This window comes from Carcharhinus amblyrhynchos, chromosome 11, assembly GCF_965287045.1.
Source record: "Carcharhinus amblyrhynchos chromosome 11, sCarAmb.v2.hapA, whole genome shotgun sequence".
In the NCBI taxonomy this organism is placed as follows: Eukaryota; Metazoa; Chordata; class Chondrichthyes; order Carcharhiniformes; family Carcharhinidae; genus Carcharhinus; species Carcharhinus amblyrhynchos.
This window is the reverse complement of record NC_137334.1, coordinates 57,749,984-57,768,747: the sequence shown is the minus strand read 5'-3', so window position 1 is coordinate 57,768,747 and position 18,764 is coordinate 57,749,984. Positions and strand designations below refer to the sequence as shown.

The window sequence follows — 18,764 nt, the reverse complement described above, 5'->3', positions numbered from 1 at the left end:
TTCCTGCTGTAAAAATGTCCAACTTGTTCTTAACTGCGCTAAATACCTCCTTGCTGTTACTGGGGAATGGGAGTGAAATGAACACTGAGACTGATGGCTGCTTCAAAGCAATGTGTTTATTTGTTAATTGCACATTTGTGCTTTGTGGGTGATATGTAATGGCTGTGTGTGTGTGTGTGTGTGTGTGCATGGATGGTTTGTACTTTTCTGAAACACTTGCGTCATTTCAAATTAAAGCGGAGTTGTGTTCAGCACCTTGGACAGCAGTCAGTGCATCTCCAGCAGTGATTATTGTTTCTCCCAACTAATTGCATTGAATTCGCTGGGATCGGTAAAGTGGGCATGTCCCTACCCTCCCACCCCCATCCCCCACCACCCACTTCCCCACGCCACCCCACCGCCACCTCCGTCCAGCTCCGGTCAGCAGTACTTTCCTCTTGATCCCGTGTACGGTTTGGTGAATCTGGTTTCTTAACGCAAAGTGGAATGGGCAGCGATCAGTTGTGTACAGCCACGCTTGGGTAATCAGAGCTGCGTGCTGGAGCCGATGGGGGAGCGTCAGCCGGGCTGAGAGCTGAGATCTTCCGCTTTGTGAGGCGAGCGCATCCCCCCCCCTCCTCCTCCTCCCCTCCCTCCCCCCTCTCCACGAAATTTGCGATGCTTTTGTTCCAGGAAGGTGAAGCGGGGCATTTTCCGTTGTCCTTCCCTGCGCTGCTTCTCGGGGTTGTTGGGGGGGAACCCTGAGTCCTTGTAGATGCTCGCCGGAGGTCTGCTGTCGCCAAGCGGAGAGAGGCTGCGTTGTTGATGATGCCTCTCTGACAAAGGGGACTGACTGTCTGAGAGAGGCGGAGTGGCTGCGAGGGGAGCACAGAGCCAGCGGATCGGAGCGGCTCTTCAAATCGGGGCAAAAACATTTACATCACACCAAACATGCCTGTGCGAAGAGGGCATGTGGCGCCGCAAAATACCTTTTTGGGGACCATCATCCGGAAATTCGAGGGCCAAAGTAAGTAGGAATGAATAGACTTGCTGCCAAATGCCAATCTGAATGTGTGGTGCTGGGCTCGCGTCTTTTTTTTTAACCCCAATTGATCTTCTGAAGCAATCTAAATATGAATATAAAGGAGGAGTTGTAATTCTAATGCACATTCTCTGCCCCCTCTTAATTTATACTTCGGCTTTCTTCTCCAAATCCAGAGGATAGTCGAGTATTTCACTTTTTTTTCTTTTTAAAAAATCGTAAGGAGAGATGCTTTTTCACCGTTTATATAATTTAACACCGTTCTCTCCACACAAACAAATCAACGTGTAAGAATGAAGTATTAATTTAAAAGAGCAAAAAAAAAGCAAACTGAAGGGTGAAAATAGTGTTCCTCTGTCATGTGTGGAGTGGGCATGTCATGTGCCTCAGTGGGTGAACTGGTATTTTAGTGTAAAGCTATTGTACTTAAACAAAAATACCAAAGTTGTACCGTTTCTCATTGTAAGGTGATTTGGGTAAAAGAGTAGAGATGGCCTCCGGGACTTGATAACAAGGTTCGAAGTAGCCTAGGCAAATATAAATAATGTCAGCTTTCTGTTTCCGGCTATTAAGGGTTTTGCAATGTTAGTGCCTGTCTCTGTGGACATAAATCAAGAGCATTAAACTGCCAGTATAATGTGCTTGCGTACATGAGATAAGTTGGCGTGAAGAACCGTTGGGCCATGCTAAATGCAAGTTATTTTAACGTGAACGCAACATTCATTTCACTTAATTTGAATAGGGGACATATTAATTCCTTGCATTTAGTTGCCATTATTGATGGATGTGGATATAACTAGTTGACGCCGTGACGTCAACTTGATGCATATTACAACAAAGTTGACTCAGATTTCTTACTGTCACATGGAAACTAAAGTGGTCGCTTACCTCCAATTTGACACTTCCATGCTTTCAGTTAGCAAGTCCTATGCTTTATTGTCTTACTTTATTTGGGAGGGACTGAATTGTCATCATCATTAAAGAAAGGGGATGTCACTTTTTTCATTCCAATGTCAGCATTAAGCATCTCAAACAAATTACGTAATTGTCAAATCTCAAGCAATATCTCTCCATCCTAATCTCAGAACTGCGCTTCTGCTGTGCAGCTAAGATTCTCTTTTCCTTTCTTTTCCCCTCTCTTTCCAATTTCTCATGTTGGCAACCCTGAGTGTCTCTGAGTAAGTCCAGCACTGATTTCAGCACCATTGTCAACAGCTTTGTCTATAATTGTGTGCACTCTTGTAATTGAGTAGATGCTGCTCCAAAGGAGCCTGTACAATCACCAGAGAGAGGAACGGTTCAGGCCCAAGTAAGAATCAAGTCCCAGAAACAAAACAATTGTACGCAAGCCAATTTAATCTCCCTGTTGTTTTGAGCCAATGCGCAGGCATTGTGTTTTTGAACACATCGTGGAGTTTCACTAGAAGCTTGTGCACTTCGTCACAGCCTTTGCTCTTCTGACATGGCGTGCCTGGCTATCTCCCCAGGCAACAGTAGGATCCCCCAGGAGCCAACTGCTTTGGAGGAGACATCAGTTTTGAGTGAACCTGTTCCAATATTTTGTGAAAGTGAATTAAATGGCACTTTGACTTTTCCTGCACTTCCGACATTTATTTTGTTTTAGCGCGCTCTCACTTTCACATCAGCTGATCAACTGTGGCCAAGGCGCTTCTCGGCTTTTGGCTAAGATCAAATGTTGTATTGGCACCCTGCACTTAGTTGAAGTCATGAGGTTACACTAAGGTTTCATTTGAAGCAATTTTTTAAAGCGGCAGATCAAGCCCTGGATGCCTGCTCCAATCAACTTGTATCATGTAAATGAATCCCAAAACAGGAAGTGGGATGTCTGTCTTGTGAGCTGTCTCACTTATTGAGACTTTGAATTGGACTTCGGATTGAATATAATCAAAACAAAATCTGTGGCCAAGTTACTGCTGGTAATAATCTCTTTAACTGAGGCTGTAGGCCTGGTTAGCACTTCAGACCTCAGTTGCACTGCCACCAAATCACTTGGAAGAATTCATTCCTGCAAATCCACAATTATCTATTCAATAGAGATGCTGATTTATTTTCACAAATTAGAAGTAAGCAGGTATTATTCACACCCCATCCATGCTGAGGATGTTCACTCCATCATACTCCCTATCAATTTGGGTAATGCACATGCTCATGGGTGGTGCTTTATGAGAAAGTTGGCAGCCACTTTTAGCATAACCTACACTGAATGTGATTTTGTTGAAGGTATTAGCATGGTATTACATGGGTGTGTCAGAAGTATGCAGATTAGTTAGATCATGAAGCCAGTGTGTGACACTGATTTGACAGCTGACTTGCCATTTCTATATCACCACTTTAGTTTAAGCATACATGTTCAGCAGCCCGAGGAACATACCACCAGTGCCATTTAAAGCATCATTATCCAACTTCCTCATTATTTGTTTAATACTTTCTACAGGCTCTTGCAGAGTTTTTAGAAGTACTAGATGTTTGAAGGAGTTCAGAAAGGTCTGCAGGGTCTGATATTCGATGTTGGAAAGTCAATTGTTGCTATAGCAAGATCACTGACAATCATGGGGTTAGAGTTGTTGTATGTCGTAAGCTGCAGTGTCAGAGGGAGATGGAGCAGAGGCATTAAGTAAGATAAACTGCTTGCACAGGGAGGAAGAGAAAAACTCTCAGCAAACACTTTACCCACCCAGAGTCTTCAAGGAGCATATCTCCACACTGTATCGAAACATCTGTGCTTGAAAAGAAGGTGTTACAGAATTGTGCCTCCTCTTGGAGCTGGAGCCTCCAATCGGGGTGAACAGGCCTGGGACTTGGAAGGTGGCTGTAGCCCTGAAATGTTTTATCAGTGGATCTTTCCAGGCTGGAACAGGCAACACAGCAAACATCCCACAGTTGCTACTGCATCTAGCAGGGTGTAGACGTTCCTTTTGCCAGGAGAGGAGACTTCATTACCATCTCCGTAAATTAGTTCTAATGTGGCTTTGTCGTAGATAGCCGAGTTGCTTCATGATGCAAGGTATCATTGACAGTACAGACGCAGCTTTGCATGTACCACTTTCAATGATGAAGTGTACTGAAACCACAGTGGGCACCACTCATTCAGTGTTCAATTGGCATGTCACCACACCCAGCATATTCTGCTGGTGGATGCCCATTATCTTGACAGCAGTTGTGATACATTCACCCTGTACCAGAATGCTGTTCCAGAAATCTTGCAGTCACTGCATCAACATAGAGGGTAATTACTTGGTGATAAGGGGCTATCCTTGCTACACCTGGCTGATGACGCACCAACTCTCTTCCCAATCCATCATACAAGAGGAGCAGTCATATAATGTGAGCCTCGCTGCCACAAGGAACATCATCCAGCAGAGCTACTGAAGTCGCAGTTTTGTTTTCTGGATTACTACATTGGAGCCCTATAGTACTTGCCAAGGCGTGTGTTCTGATTCATGTTGCATACTTCTCAGTCTGTCCTTAATGAGGGTGCAGGCCCTGCCACTATGGATTTGGTAAGTGCTTCAAGAGGAAAAGGACGACCAGGAGGAGAGGGAGGAGGAGAAGTAATAAGAGGAAGGAAGTATCCAGCACATTCATATTCTGAACAGGGTGTCTGTGAGCACTCAAATGCAGATCCCTGCATAAAACACTAAATCTCCATTAGTCAACATTTCCCCACTCTACTATCACTTTATTACTCACCACCATTGTGTCATCTTGACCATAATCCTGAAATAAAAGCCACCACAAAGCAAGCATTCCATTACCAACTTTATGCAGCAACACTTCCAATAACCCATACAATATTCAATTAATCACTTTGTCCCTGTCTTGCGGGTACCTTTGAATATCCTAGTGCTATTAAAATGGCTGCACCATGACTATAGTAAAATGATTAACTTTTATTGGAAGATATTATAAATGACTTTGCAGGATGCCTTCAAGCAACTGTAGGTCTCAAAGGTTTGACTTTAACTTGCAACGTCTTGGCATGGGCAGTAGCACTCTGGACTGGCTGATGGACAGCAGCAAGTACACTGGTAGAATGGCATTGATAAGAGCACAGATGCTGTCATTCTGAGACAGACACACTGCCACTCTCCCAGGGTGATACAACAGCAATCCTAGTAATTTTTTGGAGCTCTATGAGAGCCTGCAAAGCACCTTTGATCGCTAATATCTACAATCATAATGGCATGAAGCTGGGCTTGTATGGAAACAAGCCACAATTTCACAATCTAAGTCTGAAACTATCTTGCACTTCTCTGATGCTAGATAGGTTCCATTTGTGCTATAATGGAAGCTGATGAAGTGGCCATCGGATGGCTGCATCACAGCTAGATTTGCAAGCATTCTCAAGCAATTGGTTACCACTTCCACACTGGAATGGATGAGCTTCAAGCTCTGAGTAATAGGATAGAGCCAAATTCCTTCATGCTTTGTGATGGTGGCAACAGATTCTGTGACCGACCTGCCAATGCACTAAGTTTCACTGTGTGTACACCCATCTACCTTTTGCTGTATGCTGCTCTATTGAAGTCCTCATCCAAATCCTCTGCAGCAGAGCGAGTTGCAACCTTACTCTCTGGAGGTCAAGCATTTGTGCTATCCAGTTCACCTGGCCTAATTGCATCCTACTCATGCTCAGTAACTCATCACATTCAGTTCCTGCCGCAATGCTGCTCTCTAAAATTTGAACAGCGCCGGCTTCTTTACTGATTGCCATGCATATTGCATCAAACAATAGTGTTTCTTCCTCCCCAGTCTTTGGCCTCTAGGCCTTTAGCCTCAGATAGCACTGACTGACAATGTAACAGGTTTGGGATATTTGAAAGCATAAACATAAAGGGCAAAGTAGAAGCAAGAGGAAGCAGGGGGAAGCAAGAGATGCACAGCTACCATCTGTACTTAGTGTATTATAACAGGTAGCAGGGTGAGGGTGATATAAGAAGTTGCATTCAATAGGAAGGCACCATCATCTCTTAATTGCTCTAGAGATGCTGTTGGTCATGGCCTTAGTAATGGGCACTTAGTTGTTTCCAATACCATCTATTCTATGGAGGTCAGCCATGTCTGCCTCTTTCAGGATAGCTGCTGCTGGATCATCTTGTCCTGCAAATGAGAGGCAAGTATGTCAGTGAGTATAGTGAGGGCATCACTGACTTTGACCACTCAAGCAAGATCATTTAGCTTCTTTTGGCATTGTATCCTAGCCTGCTGGCTAGACTGATGGAATTTACTGCCATAGCCGCCTCTTCCACTGCCTCCTAAGTATCTGCTTGGAGAGTTTCCTGGCTCTCAGAGGGAAGAGAATGTCTCTCTTTCTGTCCAAATCCTTCAGTAAGGCTTCCAGCATGACAGTGGAAAGCCTTGAAGTACACTCTCCATTGTGTCCTTCAGATCCTCCTCTCTTCTCCAGGAAATTCCAGCCCTGCTATCATCAGAATGCACTTCACCTTTTAAGAGGTGTAGTCCGGCCTTCAATAGCGCAGGCTATCTTTAAATGGTATGTACTTCATTCAGACCTGGGCCACTGCAGTGGTGTGTAGCCATTCAGCTGTGCATTCATCATTGGTGCAGGCCACAATCTTTATAATTACTGGGCAACATGAAGTTTACATGCTGTCTGCATAACTCCGAGGAGGAGAGAGCTCATCTTGAATTGTGATCCCTATGTCCAACTTTGGGGGCTATTTAATTTAGCCCCAATAGTTTACAAACAATTTGATATAGCCCAGCAAGCCATTTAGTTATCGTCAAGATTATTCCCACATCTTTCTCAAGGGTAATTAGAGATGGGTAATAAATGTTGGCTTTGCCAGTGACACCATATCTTGTGAATGAATAAAAAGTAATGGCAGTGCACTTTGATTATCTTTACAATTTTCCATTAAATTAGCCTTCATAATTAAATTACAATGATCTTGGTTTTGAATTTGTTAGACACAAGCCATATATTATGTAATAACTACAATTACATTTGACTGTCAGGTGCAGTAAGTTTCCTGCTCCCATTTCAGAATAAAATGTGATGTAATGTCAGGTAATGAACCAAAACAGTACAATATGGTCTTTTTAGGCTCAACTAATTCTCATTGAAAAGATGGCTTTCATTCTGGATGAAACTGCCGCTAAGACCATCAAACGTGATGTGAGAGACCATTCAATCATTGACGTATATAAAATATAAATGCTATGCCACAGATGCATAGTCATGTTTCTATTGTTCAGAAAAATGGGAATCGTGGACTCAGTGACTGATGTTAAGGATCAAAGCTGTGACCTAGGCCTCACTAAATCAGCTTTAACATAGGCATATTCTTTGATCACACAAAGGCAGCCATGGAACAAGATTGCATCCTCCACATAACTCTCAATGGTAATATATATTTACCATGTTACATGAGTACTTGCCACAGATATGTTTTATTCAACCAAGTATGCCAAACTTTTAATTGGATAGCGTTCTTCCTGTCTTTGGAATGTTCAAAAGACAAAATGATGCTCAAAATCAACTAGTTTGTATTCTGACGTCACTGTTATTATGGAGGAAAGTGCAAAAGCTAATTTGCTTGCTGCATGATCCACCAACCAGCAATGAAGTGAATGGCCAGTTAATCTATTTTTGGTGGTGTTGGGTAAGGGGTAAATATTTGCCAGGATACCAGTAGATCTTCTCTGTTCTTCTTCACATAGCACCACAGGATTATTGTTATCTCCACCTGAATATGCAAGCTCGGTTTAATGTTTCAACAGAAAATTGTGCTTCCAGCAGTGTAACACCACACTGAAATGACGGTTTAAATTATATTCTCAAGTCTTATGATCGAGCTTGAATCCAGTAACATTTTGTTTCAAAGCCTTTGAACATCATGCCTGCAATTTTTTCTCCTTCCAGTGAAACCTTGAGGCACCAAGGAAATAATTTACCTCATGCATTGAAATGGCTAAACCCCCAATTCTCAGATGGAAACACGGTCTCATAATTATCCAACAAAAAGTTGCTAGATATTGTGGGTCGCATTTCCATTCTTGTAACAGTCATGGATCCTTCTTTATAAGACAGCCAATATTGGACTTAAAACAGTGCTTGCATTTCATTCCTGCTCGTATTGTAATAGTAGGAGTGGTTCTGAGGGTGAAGGGCTAGAAGATGTACTAATCGTGATATCTCACTTCAAGTCCATTGTTATATCTCTGGCCCACCCCAAGTTGAAATTGACGAACCTTCATAATATCTCTAAATCTTCAAGTATTTATAAAAACAATGTTTAACATGGGGAACCTGTTTTTCTTGTTGCACCTCCAAGATATAAATTAAATGATAATGCGAGGCTTATGGCAATAAATAGAAAATGTTATTTACATGGAAATTTACAGAGGAAAAAGAGTCCTTTATGTTCCAAGCATTATTTTCATACAGAAAAAGGTGTGTCTGAATTTGGAATGATTTTCAGTACATTCTTCACCTCAGGGAATCAATCTGACTGAGAAAAAATCAGACGGTTTTTGTTTTTAATCTGGTGCAACATTTGTTTCTATATTACACTGATTGGGTTTAAAAAGATGCTTTCAGCTTAGGATAGAGGTTCATGCAGGACTGACATGGAAGGATATATTCTCTGCACTGGACTTTAAACTTTCCTCACCTGTGCTATTAATGAGTTCACAGAACATGGTTCCATTCCTTGGTTTTATTATCGCACACCTTATGAGTAGGAGGAAGAATTGGTAAATATAAAACTGCAGAGCTTTTTTTCAGCAATATTTCAGGTTACAGTCTACAGTACTGCCTTAATGTAGCCCTGCAGTTGTAGATTTTAAATTGAGCATAGCAATTACTGAATCTTCAGTTACTTTTACTTTGCTTATACAAATTACTTAAACGTAAATGTCAGTTATGCATAAGTGTATTGTACATTTTGTGTACTGGCAATATTTTATAACTTTAGCAATTCTGAAACTGTTTGTCATAATGGGCTTGCGTAAAATACTTATAGACTAAATTGTTCACACCTTTACTAGTTGTTGGTGATGACAGCTAGCTAGTCATTGCCTATGAATTGGAAGTACCGACTGGTGTTTTATATTGCCCACCATATTTTTCTGTTTCTTTACAGACAGAAAATTCATCATTGCTAATGCAAGGGTGCAGAACTGTGCAATTATCTACTGCAATGATGGATTTTGTGAGATGACTGGCTTCTCGAGGCCGGATGTCATGCAGAAGCCTTGTACCTGCGATTTTCTACATGGTCCAGAAAGCAAGCGGCACGCAATTGCTCAGATTGCCCAAGCTCTGCTTGGCTCAGAAGAGAGGAAAGTGGATGTCATATTCTATCGCAAGGATGGTAGGATAAAGAATACATTTTTACTAACAAGATCTAGAATTAATCCGAACTTTTACATTGTGCTTATGCAACATGAAACTGTGTTTAGGCACAAAATTAGATTAAAATGTACATTTTAGCTGAATGGAAATAACATATAGTTCACCAAAGTTCAAAAGAAAGTGCTTCAGATAGTGCAGTTAGTTAAAAACACAGCAAACAAATATAGGTGGACAACTAGAGCTAAAGAAACCAAAGAATAGGGTTCAGGTTTAAATCCATGTAAATTAATCCCTTTCATATCATAGTGTCAGCTGAAGTGCTTTTGTAACAATATTTTTCTGTCTTGAGAATAATTGCTATAAACCTTTGATAATATTTTGTGATGATGTAAGTTTTTTCTTTCAAATACTTGAAGAGCAAAAAAGCCATGTTTTTCCCGGCCTTTCAATCACATTCACTGCAGTTAATTAATGTAATGAGTAATAAGCCACTTTCTCAATTAGTCAAAAGTCAGATTGAGGCATTGAAGTTATGTGCTGAGAATCCAAGAGCTGACACTTTGGGACAGTTTTCATGCTGTGGAGTGATTGAGATGTTACTGGTAATTCCAACATAGCTGATTTAGCTCATGGAATTAATGGAGTGCAAATTAAATTCAGTCACAACAACAAGGAGCCTCTTCAATAATACCCTAAATCAATCAGGCAACATGAGGTTTAGTTAAAGCAGAATAAGTCAGACAAAATCAATTTCTGCAGAAATGGAATGTTGTGTTTTCCTGTTTTCTTCAAGAAAGAATTGTCATAGTTTACATGGCTATGTATCCAGTACAGAGACAAGGATAGTGTTGTTCATACAATTTTGAGTGAAAAAATAACTTGTGTTCATCAGTAAATGTGACAATGCAAGACATTCACATAGCCATTTGACTTGTGTTTAAAATTGGTTGAAGATGGAAAAGGAATTGTTTTCCAGGTACACTGAATGGTGGGATGAAATATATGGTGTACTCAAGAGATCTATGCTGGAGCCCCAACCTTTCATCATATTTATTAATAATTTAGATGAAGGGACAGAATTGTGTATCCAAGTTTGCAGATGATGCTAAATTAGTATAGACTGTAAAGTGCAGATGGGTACAAGAAGTTGCAAAGGGACTTAATTGAATTGAATGAGTGGACAACATTGGGGCAATTAGGGTGCAATGTGGGAAGGGAAGATGTGAGGTCACGCAGTTTGAGTCTGAGAAAGACAAATGAAAATATTTTCTGAATGGTGGGTGACCTGGAACTGTAGAAATGTGGGAGTCCAAATACAGAAATTATTTAAAGTCAGTCAACAGGTCTAAAGTGCAAACTAAAAGGTAGTAAAATGTTGAACAAACTTGGCTCCAATTCCCTTGAGTATCATAGATTGAGGAATGATCGGAACAAGCTTTTAAAATGTTAAAAGGAATTGATAGGATATATAAGAGTCCATTTCCCCTGTGGAAGACAAAATCAGGAGACCCTTTTACTCAAATTTATTTTAGAAATTAGGAAATCCCTCTCAAAAAATGGTTGCCACCAGTGATATAGACATGGACGTTGACAAAAAACTGACAATATTCTTCATCTTTACTCCTTTGAAGCTAATAGCAACTTCCGGAATTAGCACAATTGCAGTTAAATTTGGAAATCCAAAATTAGCTGTCTGCACTTCTCCATCGGATGCACTACTGCCCCCCTGGAGGTTGCAATCAATTCAAAATTACTGAACCATTGATAATTCATCTTTTTACACTATTGGCCACACTGTAAAATCTCAAAAAAAGTTACACCCTGAGGTTTAACTGGGAGTTTAATACTGCACAATATTCATAAGTACTGCTGAGCTAACTCCATGGCCCAGAGAAACTAACTTGCTAATTTATTTATTTATTTTGTTCAAGAATGCCACATTTTAAAATTATATATGTAATATATATTAAATTTATGATATTTCTGTCCCAACCATTTACATCCTCCCTTTTAAACAGATATTAAAAAGTATGCATTAATCAGTGCATTTTACTTCCTGGTTCACTGTCTGTGTGAAAATACTTTAACATGATTGACTGCATGATGATTTCACTGATGCTAAGCACCCGAAGGTCTTCTTGACCTGGTACCAGATTCAAACTGAAGCTAGGAAAGCTCCACACCACACAGTTATTCAAAAATCCTTGTGGCAGTTTTCTTTCAGGTCAGTGGCAAGCAATGTTGTTTCACCACTGACTGCAAAATCTGGACCAAATTGTCAAATGAGGACCATTCAGGAGCAAAATCAGGACACACTTTTATTTTAATTTATTTTGGAAATCCCTTTAAGTGCTTATCAGGACAATTTGAGCTTTCAAGCCTGGGTTGGAGAGATGTCTGTTCAGTAAGAGTATCAAGGAAGATAGAGTAAAGGCAGGAAATTGGAGTTTATATGCACATCACTCATTGATTGGTGGAGTAAGCCCTATTTTCCGAGACTGTTTAAACAGATTTTCCCACTCCTCTCCATGCATTTCTGTCAGAATGAACATATGACTAATGGTTGTTTATCTATCCCTCCAATTAAAAATTTAATGAGAGAAAATAAAATGTAGACTTAGCAACCATCACAAAACAATTTTCAGTCCAAACTACAAATGGGTTTTGCCTTTCGTAGTCAGAAGCTCAACAATCTAGTTACCAAGTTTGTCACTGGTTGAAAAGATCTTTTATTTATGCTCTCAATGGTGACTAACTGTTACTGTTGAACAAAGATGCTAAAAGTGTCTTGAGGAGGTTCACAAGAATGATCGCTGGAATGAAGAGCTTATTGTATGAGGAATGACTGAGGGCTCTGGATCTGTACTCATTGGAGTTTAGAAGGATGGGGTGGATCTTATTGAAACTTACAGAATATTGCAAGGCCTGGATAGAGTGGACATGGACAAGGTATTTCCAATAGTAGGAAAAACTAAAACCACATGGCACAACCTCAGATTAAAAAGACAATCCTTTAAAACAGAGACGAGGAAGAATTTCTTCAGCCAGAGAGTGGTGAATCTGTGGAGCTCTTTGCCGCAAAGGCTGTGGAGGCCAGGCCATTGAGTGTCTTTAAGACAGAGAAAGATTGATTCTTGATTGTAAGGGGATCAGGGATCATAGGGAAAAGGAGATTGGGGATGAGAAAAATATCAGCTATGATTGAATGATGGAGCAAACTTGATATGCCGAATGGCCTAATTCTGGTCCTATGTCTTATGGTTTTAAAACAAGGTTCATAGTTCATTATTATTCTTGTTGATGATATATGCAATGATATATTACTTTACAATGTCATTCTATAGAATAACAAAGGATGTGTAGAAAATTGTGAAATTATTTGGAAGGAAAATTGGTCTTCATCTACAATTTGTTCATAGTGAATTGTCAACTGGTTGTTCACTGAACCCAATCTTCTTTCCATTCAAGCTCATGGAGTCACTGTTTAAACTCCTTTTGGAGACTAATTTCCATGTCCCACTCTTGGTTTGAAACTAAAATTCTTAGCAATATTTTGCAGTTAATTATAAATAAAAACTAACTTGTTGAAAAATTGATTGCCGATCTGCTAAGAGCTCATTTCATGCTGCTGGCCGTAGATCAGTTCACCATCAATAGATTTGGTCAACTGTGATTCTGTCAATAGGAAACCATGTAGCAATTCTATATGTGTCTCTGAATTTCAAATCAGGCCAATTGTTTTCTTGTTTTTAAATTTTCTCCCAGTCTTATGTACCTTCACCAGAAGATGCATGGGCATGTCTCTTGATGCTGGCAACCCTCTATTAGTTCACTCAATGAATGGCTAAGTTATTTAGCTGTGGGGAGGGTGACCTAAGCATTTTAAATCCTGTCCTCATTCATTCACATAAACTTTCCAGTAAGGTGGTGTTAAAAAAAAGGAATTTTAATTGATTTTGCTGCTCTGGATTGGACGATGTAAAGATCCATTATTCTGCCCCACTATCACCCTAACTGCAATCAGTTAACTCAACAAAGACCAAATCTAAGGGTTAGGTAACTCTGCAAAACAGTGTATAGCTTGTTTCCATACTCTTTGTGTTCAAGATCTCCCCAAATTTATAGCTGAACATAATCTGTGGTTAAAATAGCTTCTTTGTAACAGTTGTATCTATTCTCCAAGTACTACCATTACAGAAACATGCGCAGTGATACAGGGCAAGTTTTTATAATCTGTATCCACTCACTACCCAACCATTGTAACAATTTTGGATTTATGAAACTGAAGCACAAATCAGGCAATCTGTTACTATTACATTTCACTGTAACATGTAAGAACATAAGAACATAAGAAATAGGAGCAGGAGTAGGCCATCCAGCCCTTCGCGCCTGCCCGCCATTCAATAAGATCATGGCTGATCTGTCATGGCTCAGTTCCACTCTCCCCATAACTCTTAATCCCCTCTCTTATCAAGAACCCATCAACCCGCTTCTTAAAAATATTTAGCGAGGCAGCCTCCACCACTTCAACGGGCAGAGAATTCCAGAGATTCACCACCCTTTGAGTGAAGAAGTTCCTCCTCAACTCCGTTCTAAACCGCCTCCCCTTTATCTTGAGGCTGTGCCCCCTAGTCCTACTGTCTTTTTTGAGCGGGAAGAGTCTCTCCACCTCTATCCTATCCATCCCATTCATCATCTTATACGTCACAATGAGATCTCCCCTCATTCTTCTAAACTCTAACGAGTACAAGCCTAGTTTATTCAGCCTCTCCTCATAGCTCAACCCCCCTCAACTCCAGTATCAGCCTAGTAAACCTCCTCTGCACTCCCTCCAAGGCCAAAATATCCTTGCACAGGTGCGGTGCCCAAAACTGCACACAGTACTCCAGCTGCGGCCTCACCAATGCCCTATACAGCTGCAGCAAGACCTCCCTACTTTTATATTCAATCCCCCTCGCTATGAAGGCCAGCATCCCATTCGCCTTCCTGACCACCTGCTGCACCTGCAAGCTGGGTTTTTGCGACTCATGCACAAGGACCCCGAGGTCCCTCTGCACCGTCGCCTGCTGCAGTTTTTCGCCACGCAAGTAATAGTCCTTCCTACCATTCTTCCTACCAAAGTGGACCACCTCACACTTGCCAACATTAAATTCCATTTGCCATTTCCTGGCCCATTCGCCCAGCCTATCTAGATCCTTCTGCAGACTCTCCACACCCTCCGCACAATTTGCCTTTCCCCCAATCTTGGTGTCATCAGCAAATTTCGACACCCTACACTCGGTTCCCTCCTCCAGATCATCTATATAAATGGTAAATAGCTGAGGCCCCAGCACCGACCCCTGGGGCACCCCACTAGTCACCAACCGCCAATCCGAATAGCACCCATTGACCCCCACTCTCTGCCTCCTATTTGACAACCAATCCTCTATCCACGCTAACACCCTACCCCCAACTCCATGTCCCCTGACCTTCTGCAATAACCTCTTGTGAGGTACCTTGTCAAACGCCTTCTGAAAATCCAGAAAGACCACATCCACCGGCTCTCCTCTATCCACTGCCCTAGACACTTCCTCATAGAACTCCAGTAAATTTGTCAGACACGACTTCCCTTTAATGAAACCGTGTTGCGTCTGCCCTATCAAGCAATTCCCTTCAAGATGCCTCGCAATTTCCTCCTTAATGACGGATTCTAACATTTTACCTACCACAGACGTTAAACTAACCGGCCTATAATTCCCCGCCTTTTGCCTGGCACCCTTCTTAAACAACGGCGTAACATTAGCCATTTTCCAATCTTCCGGCACTTCCCCGGAATCCAGCGACGTCTGGAAAATAACCACCAAGGCATCCACTATAACCTCCGCCATTTCTTTCAGAACCCTCGGATGCATTCCGTCCGGTCCTGGGGACTTGTCCACAATCAGCCCCTCCAGTCTGTTGAGCACCACCTCTCTAGTAACAGTAATGTCATTAAGACCCTCCAGTCCTACCACCTTTCCATCGCTAACACCCGGCAAATTATTCACGTCCTCCTCCGTGAAGACAGAAACAAAAAAGTTATTCAAGACCTTAGCCATATCCCCATCCCCTACCACTAGGTCCCCTTTCTCATCCTCTAAAGGACCAACGTTCACCCTAGCCAGCCTCTTCCTTTTTATATATTTATAAAAACTCTTGCTATCCTTTTTTATATTAAGTGCTAGCCCAGCTTCATAGCTTCTCCTACCCTCCTTTATCAACTTCTTTGTCAATCTTTGTTGACATTTAAACCTTTCCCAATCTTCTTCTCGCCCACTGCTCTTAGCTACTCTAAATTCCTCCGCTTTTAATTTAACACTTTCCTTCACCTCCTTCGTTATGCACGGCTTATTACCTCTCCTCCTACAGTCCTTTTTGACCATCGGAATAAATTTCTGCTGAGCACCAAGAAAGATCTCCTTAAAGATCCTCCACTGCTCCTCAGCAGACCTACCTTCCAACGCGCTCCCCCAGTCCACATTCGCCAATTCTTCTCTCATCCTACCATACTCTCCTCTATTCAAACAAAGGACGCGTGTCCGGGAACCCACTTTCTCCTCCTCCATCTGCAACAGAAACTCCACCATACAATGATCACTCTCTCCAAGAGGATCCTTCACCGCAAGGTCCCTAATTCTACCCGCCTCATTACATAGCACCAGATCCAAGATAGCTCGCTCCCTCGTCGGCTCCAACACACACTGTTCAAGGAAATTATCCCGGCAGCATTCCAAGAACTCCTCCTCGAGCCCACCTCGTCCAACATGGGTCGACCAATCAATATGCAGATTGAAATCCCCCATAACTACTGCCGTCCCATTCCTGCACGCCGCACTTATTTGCGCGTTAACAGCCCGCCCCACCTCCAGATCATTATTCGGGGGCCTATAGACGACACCCACCAGCGTCTTCCTCCCTTTGCTGTTTCTAATCTCCACCCACAACGATTCCACTTTCTGCTCTTTGGCTCCGATATCATCCCTTGCTACCACCTTGACACTATCCTTAATCAGCAGAGCTACGCCCCCCCCCTCTTTCCTCCTGCCTATCCTTCCTAAACACTTGATAGCCCTGTACATTCATCTCCCAGTCCCTGTCACCTTGCAGCCACGTCTCTGTAATGGCCACCAGATCGTATCCATTTGTGTCGATCTGCGCCACCAGCTCATCCACTTTATTCCAAATGCTTCGTGCATTCAGATAAAGCGCTTTCATCCCAGCCTTCACCTGGACCCTATTTACCGTAACGCCACCAATTGCGACATCCTCGGCCTCTTCCCTTACCTGTACCCTATCCTTAACTTTAGACCTCGTAACGTCACCTACCTTCGCACCCTCCCCCCCCCCAATTAGTTTAAAGCCCTGTCTACAGTCCTCTTTACTCGATTCGCCAGCACTCTGGTCCCAGCACAGTTCAGACCAACCCCATCCCGCCCGAACAAGTCCCACCTACCCCAATACTGGTGCCAATGCCCCATAAATTCAAACCCATTCCTCCCACACCAATCCCTGAGCCACCCATTCACTTCCTTTATCCTGTCAACCCTACGCCCGTCTGCACTCGGTTCAGGCAGTAGCCCAGAGACGACCACCTTGTCGGTTCTACTTTTTAATTCCATTCCCAGCTTCTCATACTCCCTCCCCAGATCCTCAGTCCGCACTTTGCCTACGTCGCCGGCACCCACATGTACTACAACGACCGGGTTCTCACCCTCCCACTCCAGATTCCTCTGCAGCCCAGCTGCGACATCCTGTACCTGAGTACCAGGCAGACAACACACCCTTCTGTGCACTTTGTCATTGTGACAAAGGACAGTGTCAATACCCTTCACCCCACTATCCCCAATCACTACTACGTTCCTTTTCCCCTTCTCTTTGCCTATGTCCTGCTGCATCACTGTACCGTGTGCAGTTTGCTCACCAACCTCACCTGCCTCGTCCTCTTCCAGTAACAAAGACAATTTCCAGTAATAGGCCAAGACATATTTTAATTAAGCTGAACACTAAGAAGCATATTAAATGGAAACCCTCCAGTCAAACATCAATAGGTGCACATATTGATAATTCTAGAGAAAATGTACATTTCCAAGCTTGACACCTTCAACATGATCTGTTGTTAGTTTGTGAAATTTACATTTGTGGAGAGTGTTTTATTTTGTGATGGGTTTAAGTACTGAGAACTGAAATAATTTACACCTTTGGAATTGCATTGCCAATGTCATGAATTCTGAGTTCAGATGTATCAGAAGCCAAAAGCAGAATGAAACTCCTCTATTCTCATTCTGCGATACGATAAAGATATCTCTCCTGTGCTAATATAATGGTTTTAAATTCCTTCAAGAAGCAACTTCCCAACTTTCTTGAGTCAGGTTGCCAAATTGATTTCAATTCATGTTAGATATACTGTGAAGCTGAATCCGATAGAAATGAGTTAAGAAAGCATAAACCCTTCTACATTATGGCTGGCAGAGAGTAGGGTTTTATTTCGTCAGTCAAGTCTGAATTTAAACTTGCAGATTGCAAAAGGGAAAAGAAGTTTGTGCATCCTCCATTCCTCATGAAATGGATATTGAATGGTAGGTCTGATTTTGAAACCTACCATTTGAGGACTCATGCAGGAGTATATTTAGCTACTTAATCTTGCACTAATGTTCAGTTTAAAGACAGTTTATTCAAAGAAAAATACCAAGTAAAAGCTAATAACTGCTTTACATGAACTGTGATAACATCAGTTTTCCCACAGTCTTGTCATTCACAAATACATTTACCCAGCAGTGGAAAAGTCAAGTATTATTACCATGATGATGTATGGTGCAGTTAGATTGTCACTTTGGCTGAAGTAAACTCTGAACTGCATTTTTTAAACTAGCAAGTAATTTCACTTTAACTTCATTTTTCATTCATTAAATTAATAGCTGTTCTGTATTAATATATTTAAATCAATTCACCTTTCATATAGCTAGTTAGATGTAATCAGATAGATTTAGTTCCAGGTTGCTTTGAAGATTATTTGTAAGATTCTAGTGTTTAAGTAGACCAAAGTCAGAGAACTTCCAATATAAATAGGACATTTACCGATAAGGATTTAAAACAATTTAAATCTAATCGAAATTTATTTACATGCGTATAGCCTTTATGGACTCAGAATATTAATTATCTAATTGTCCAATGTTTTATATTAAAGTTTTCAAACCCAATTGCTAAGTGAGTGTGTCTAGTAAATGCTGCAGTGTTGCAAACCAGTGTTAAGAGAAATGCCTTTCCAGAAGTTTTATTCAAAACCTTACTGTTGTGAGGTTTTGAAATATGTTACAAAGTCATTTTTGAGATACTGTGGATTGCCAATATCAGCACATTTTAGTGGGTCACCATGAACATCAGGAG

The 18,764-nt window shown here is 41.6% G+C and overlaps 1 protein-coding gene across 2 annotated transcripts in view; it reads left to right on the top strand.

Annotated features, from left to right (window-relative positions):
• The first annotated feature begins 420 nt into the window (after window positions 1-420).
• The window catches only part of kcnh7b (potassium channel, voltage gated eag related subfamily H, member 7b), a 435,683-nt gene continuing 417,339 nt past the window's right edge, over window positions 421-18,764 (top strand). For both annotated transcript variants that reach the window (XM_080199170.1, XM_080199168.1), the window contains exons 1-2: window positions 421-1,006; window positions 9,151-9,381. In XM_080199170.1, coding sequence (XP_080055296.1) covers window positions 931-1,006; window positions 9,151-9,381 — 307 coding nt within the window. In that variant the 5' untranslated portion in view covers window positions 421-930. The remainder of the gene's footprint in view (window positions 1,007-9,150; window positions 9,382-18,764) is intronic.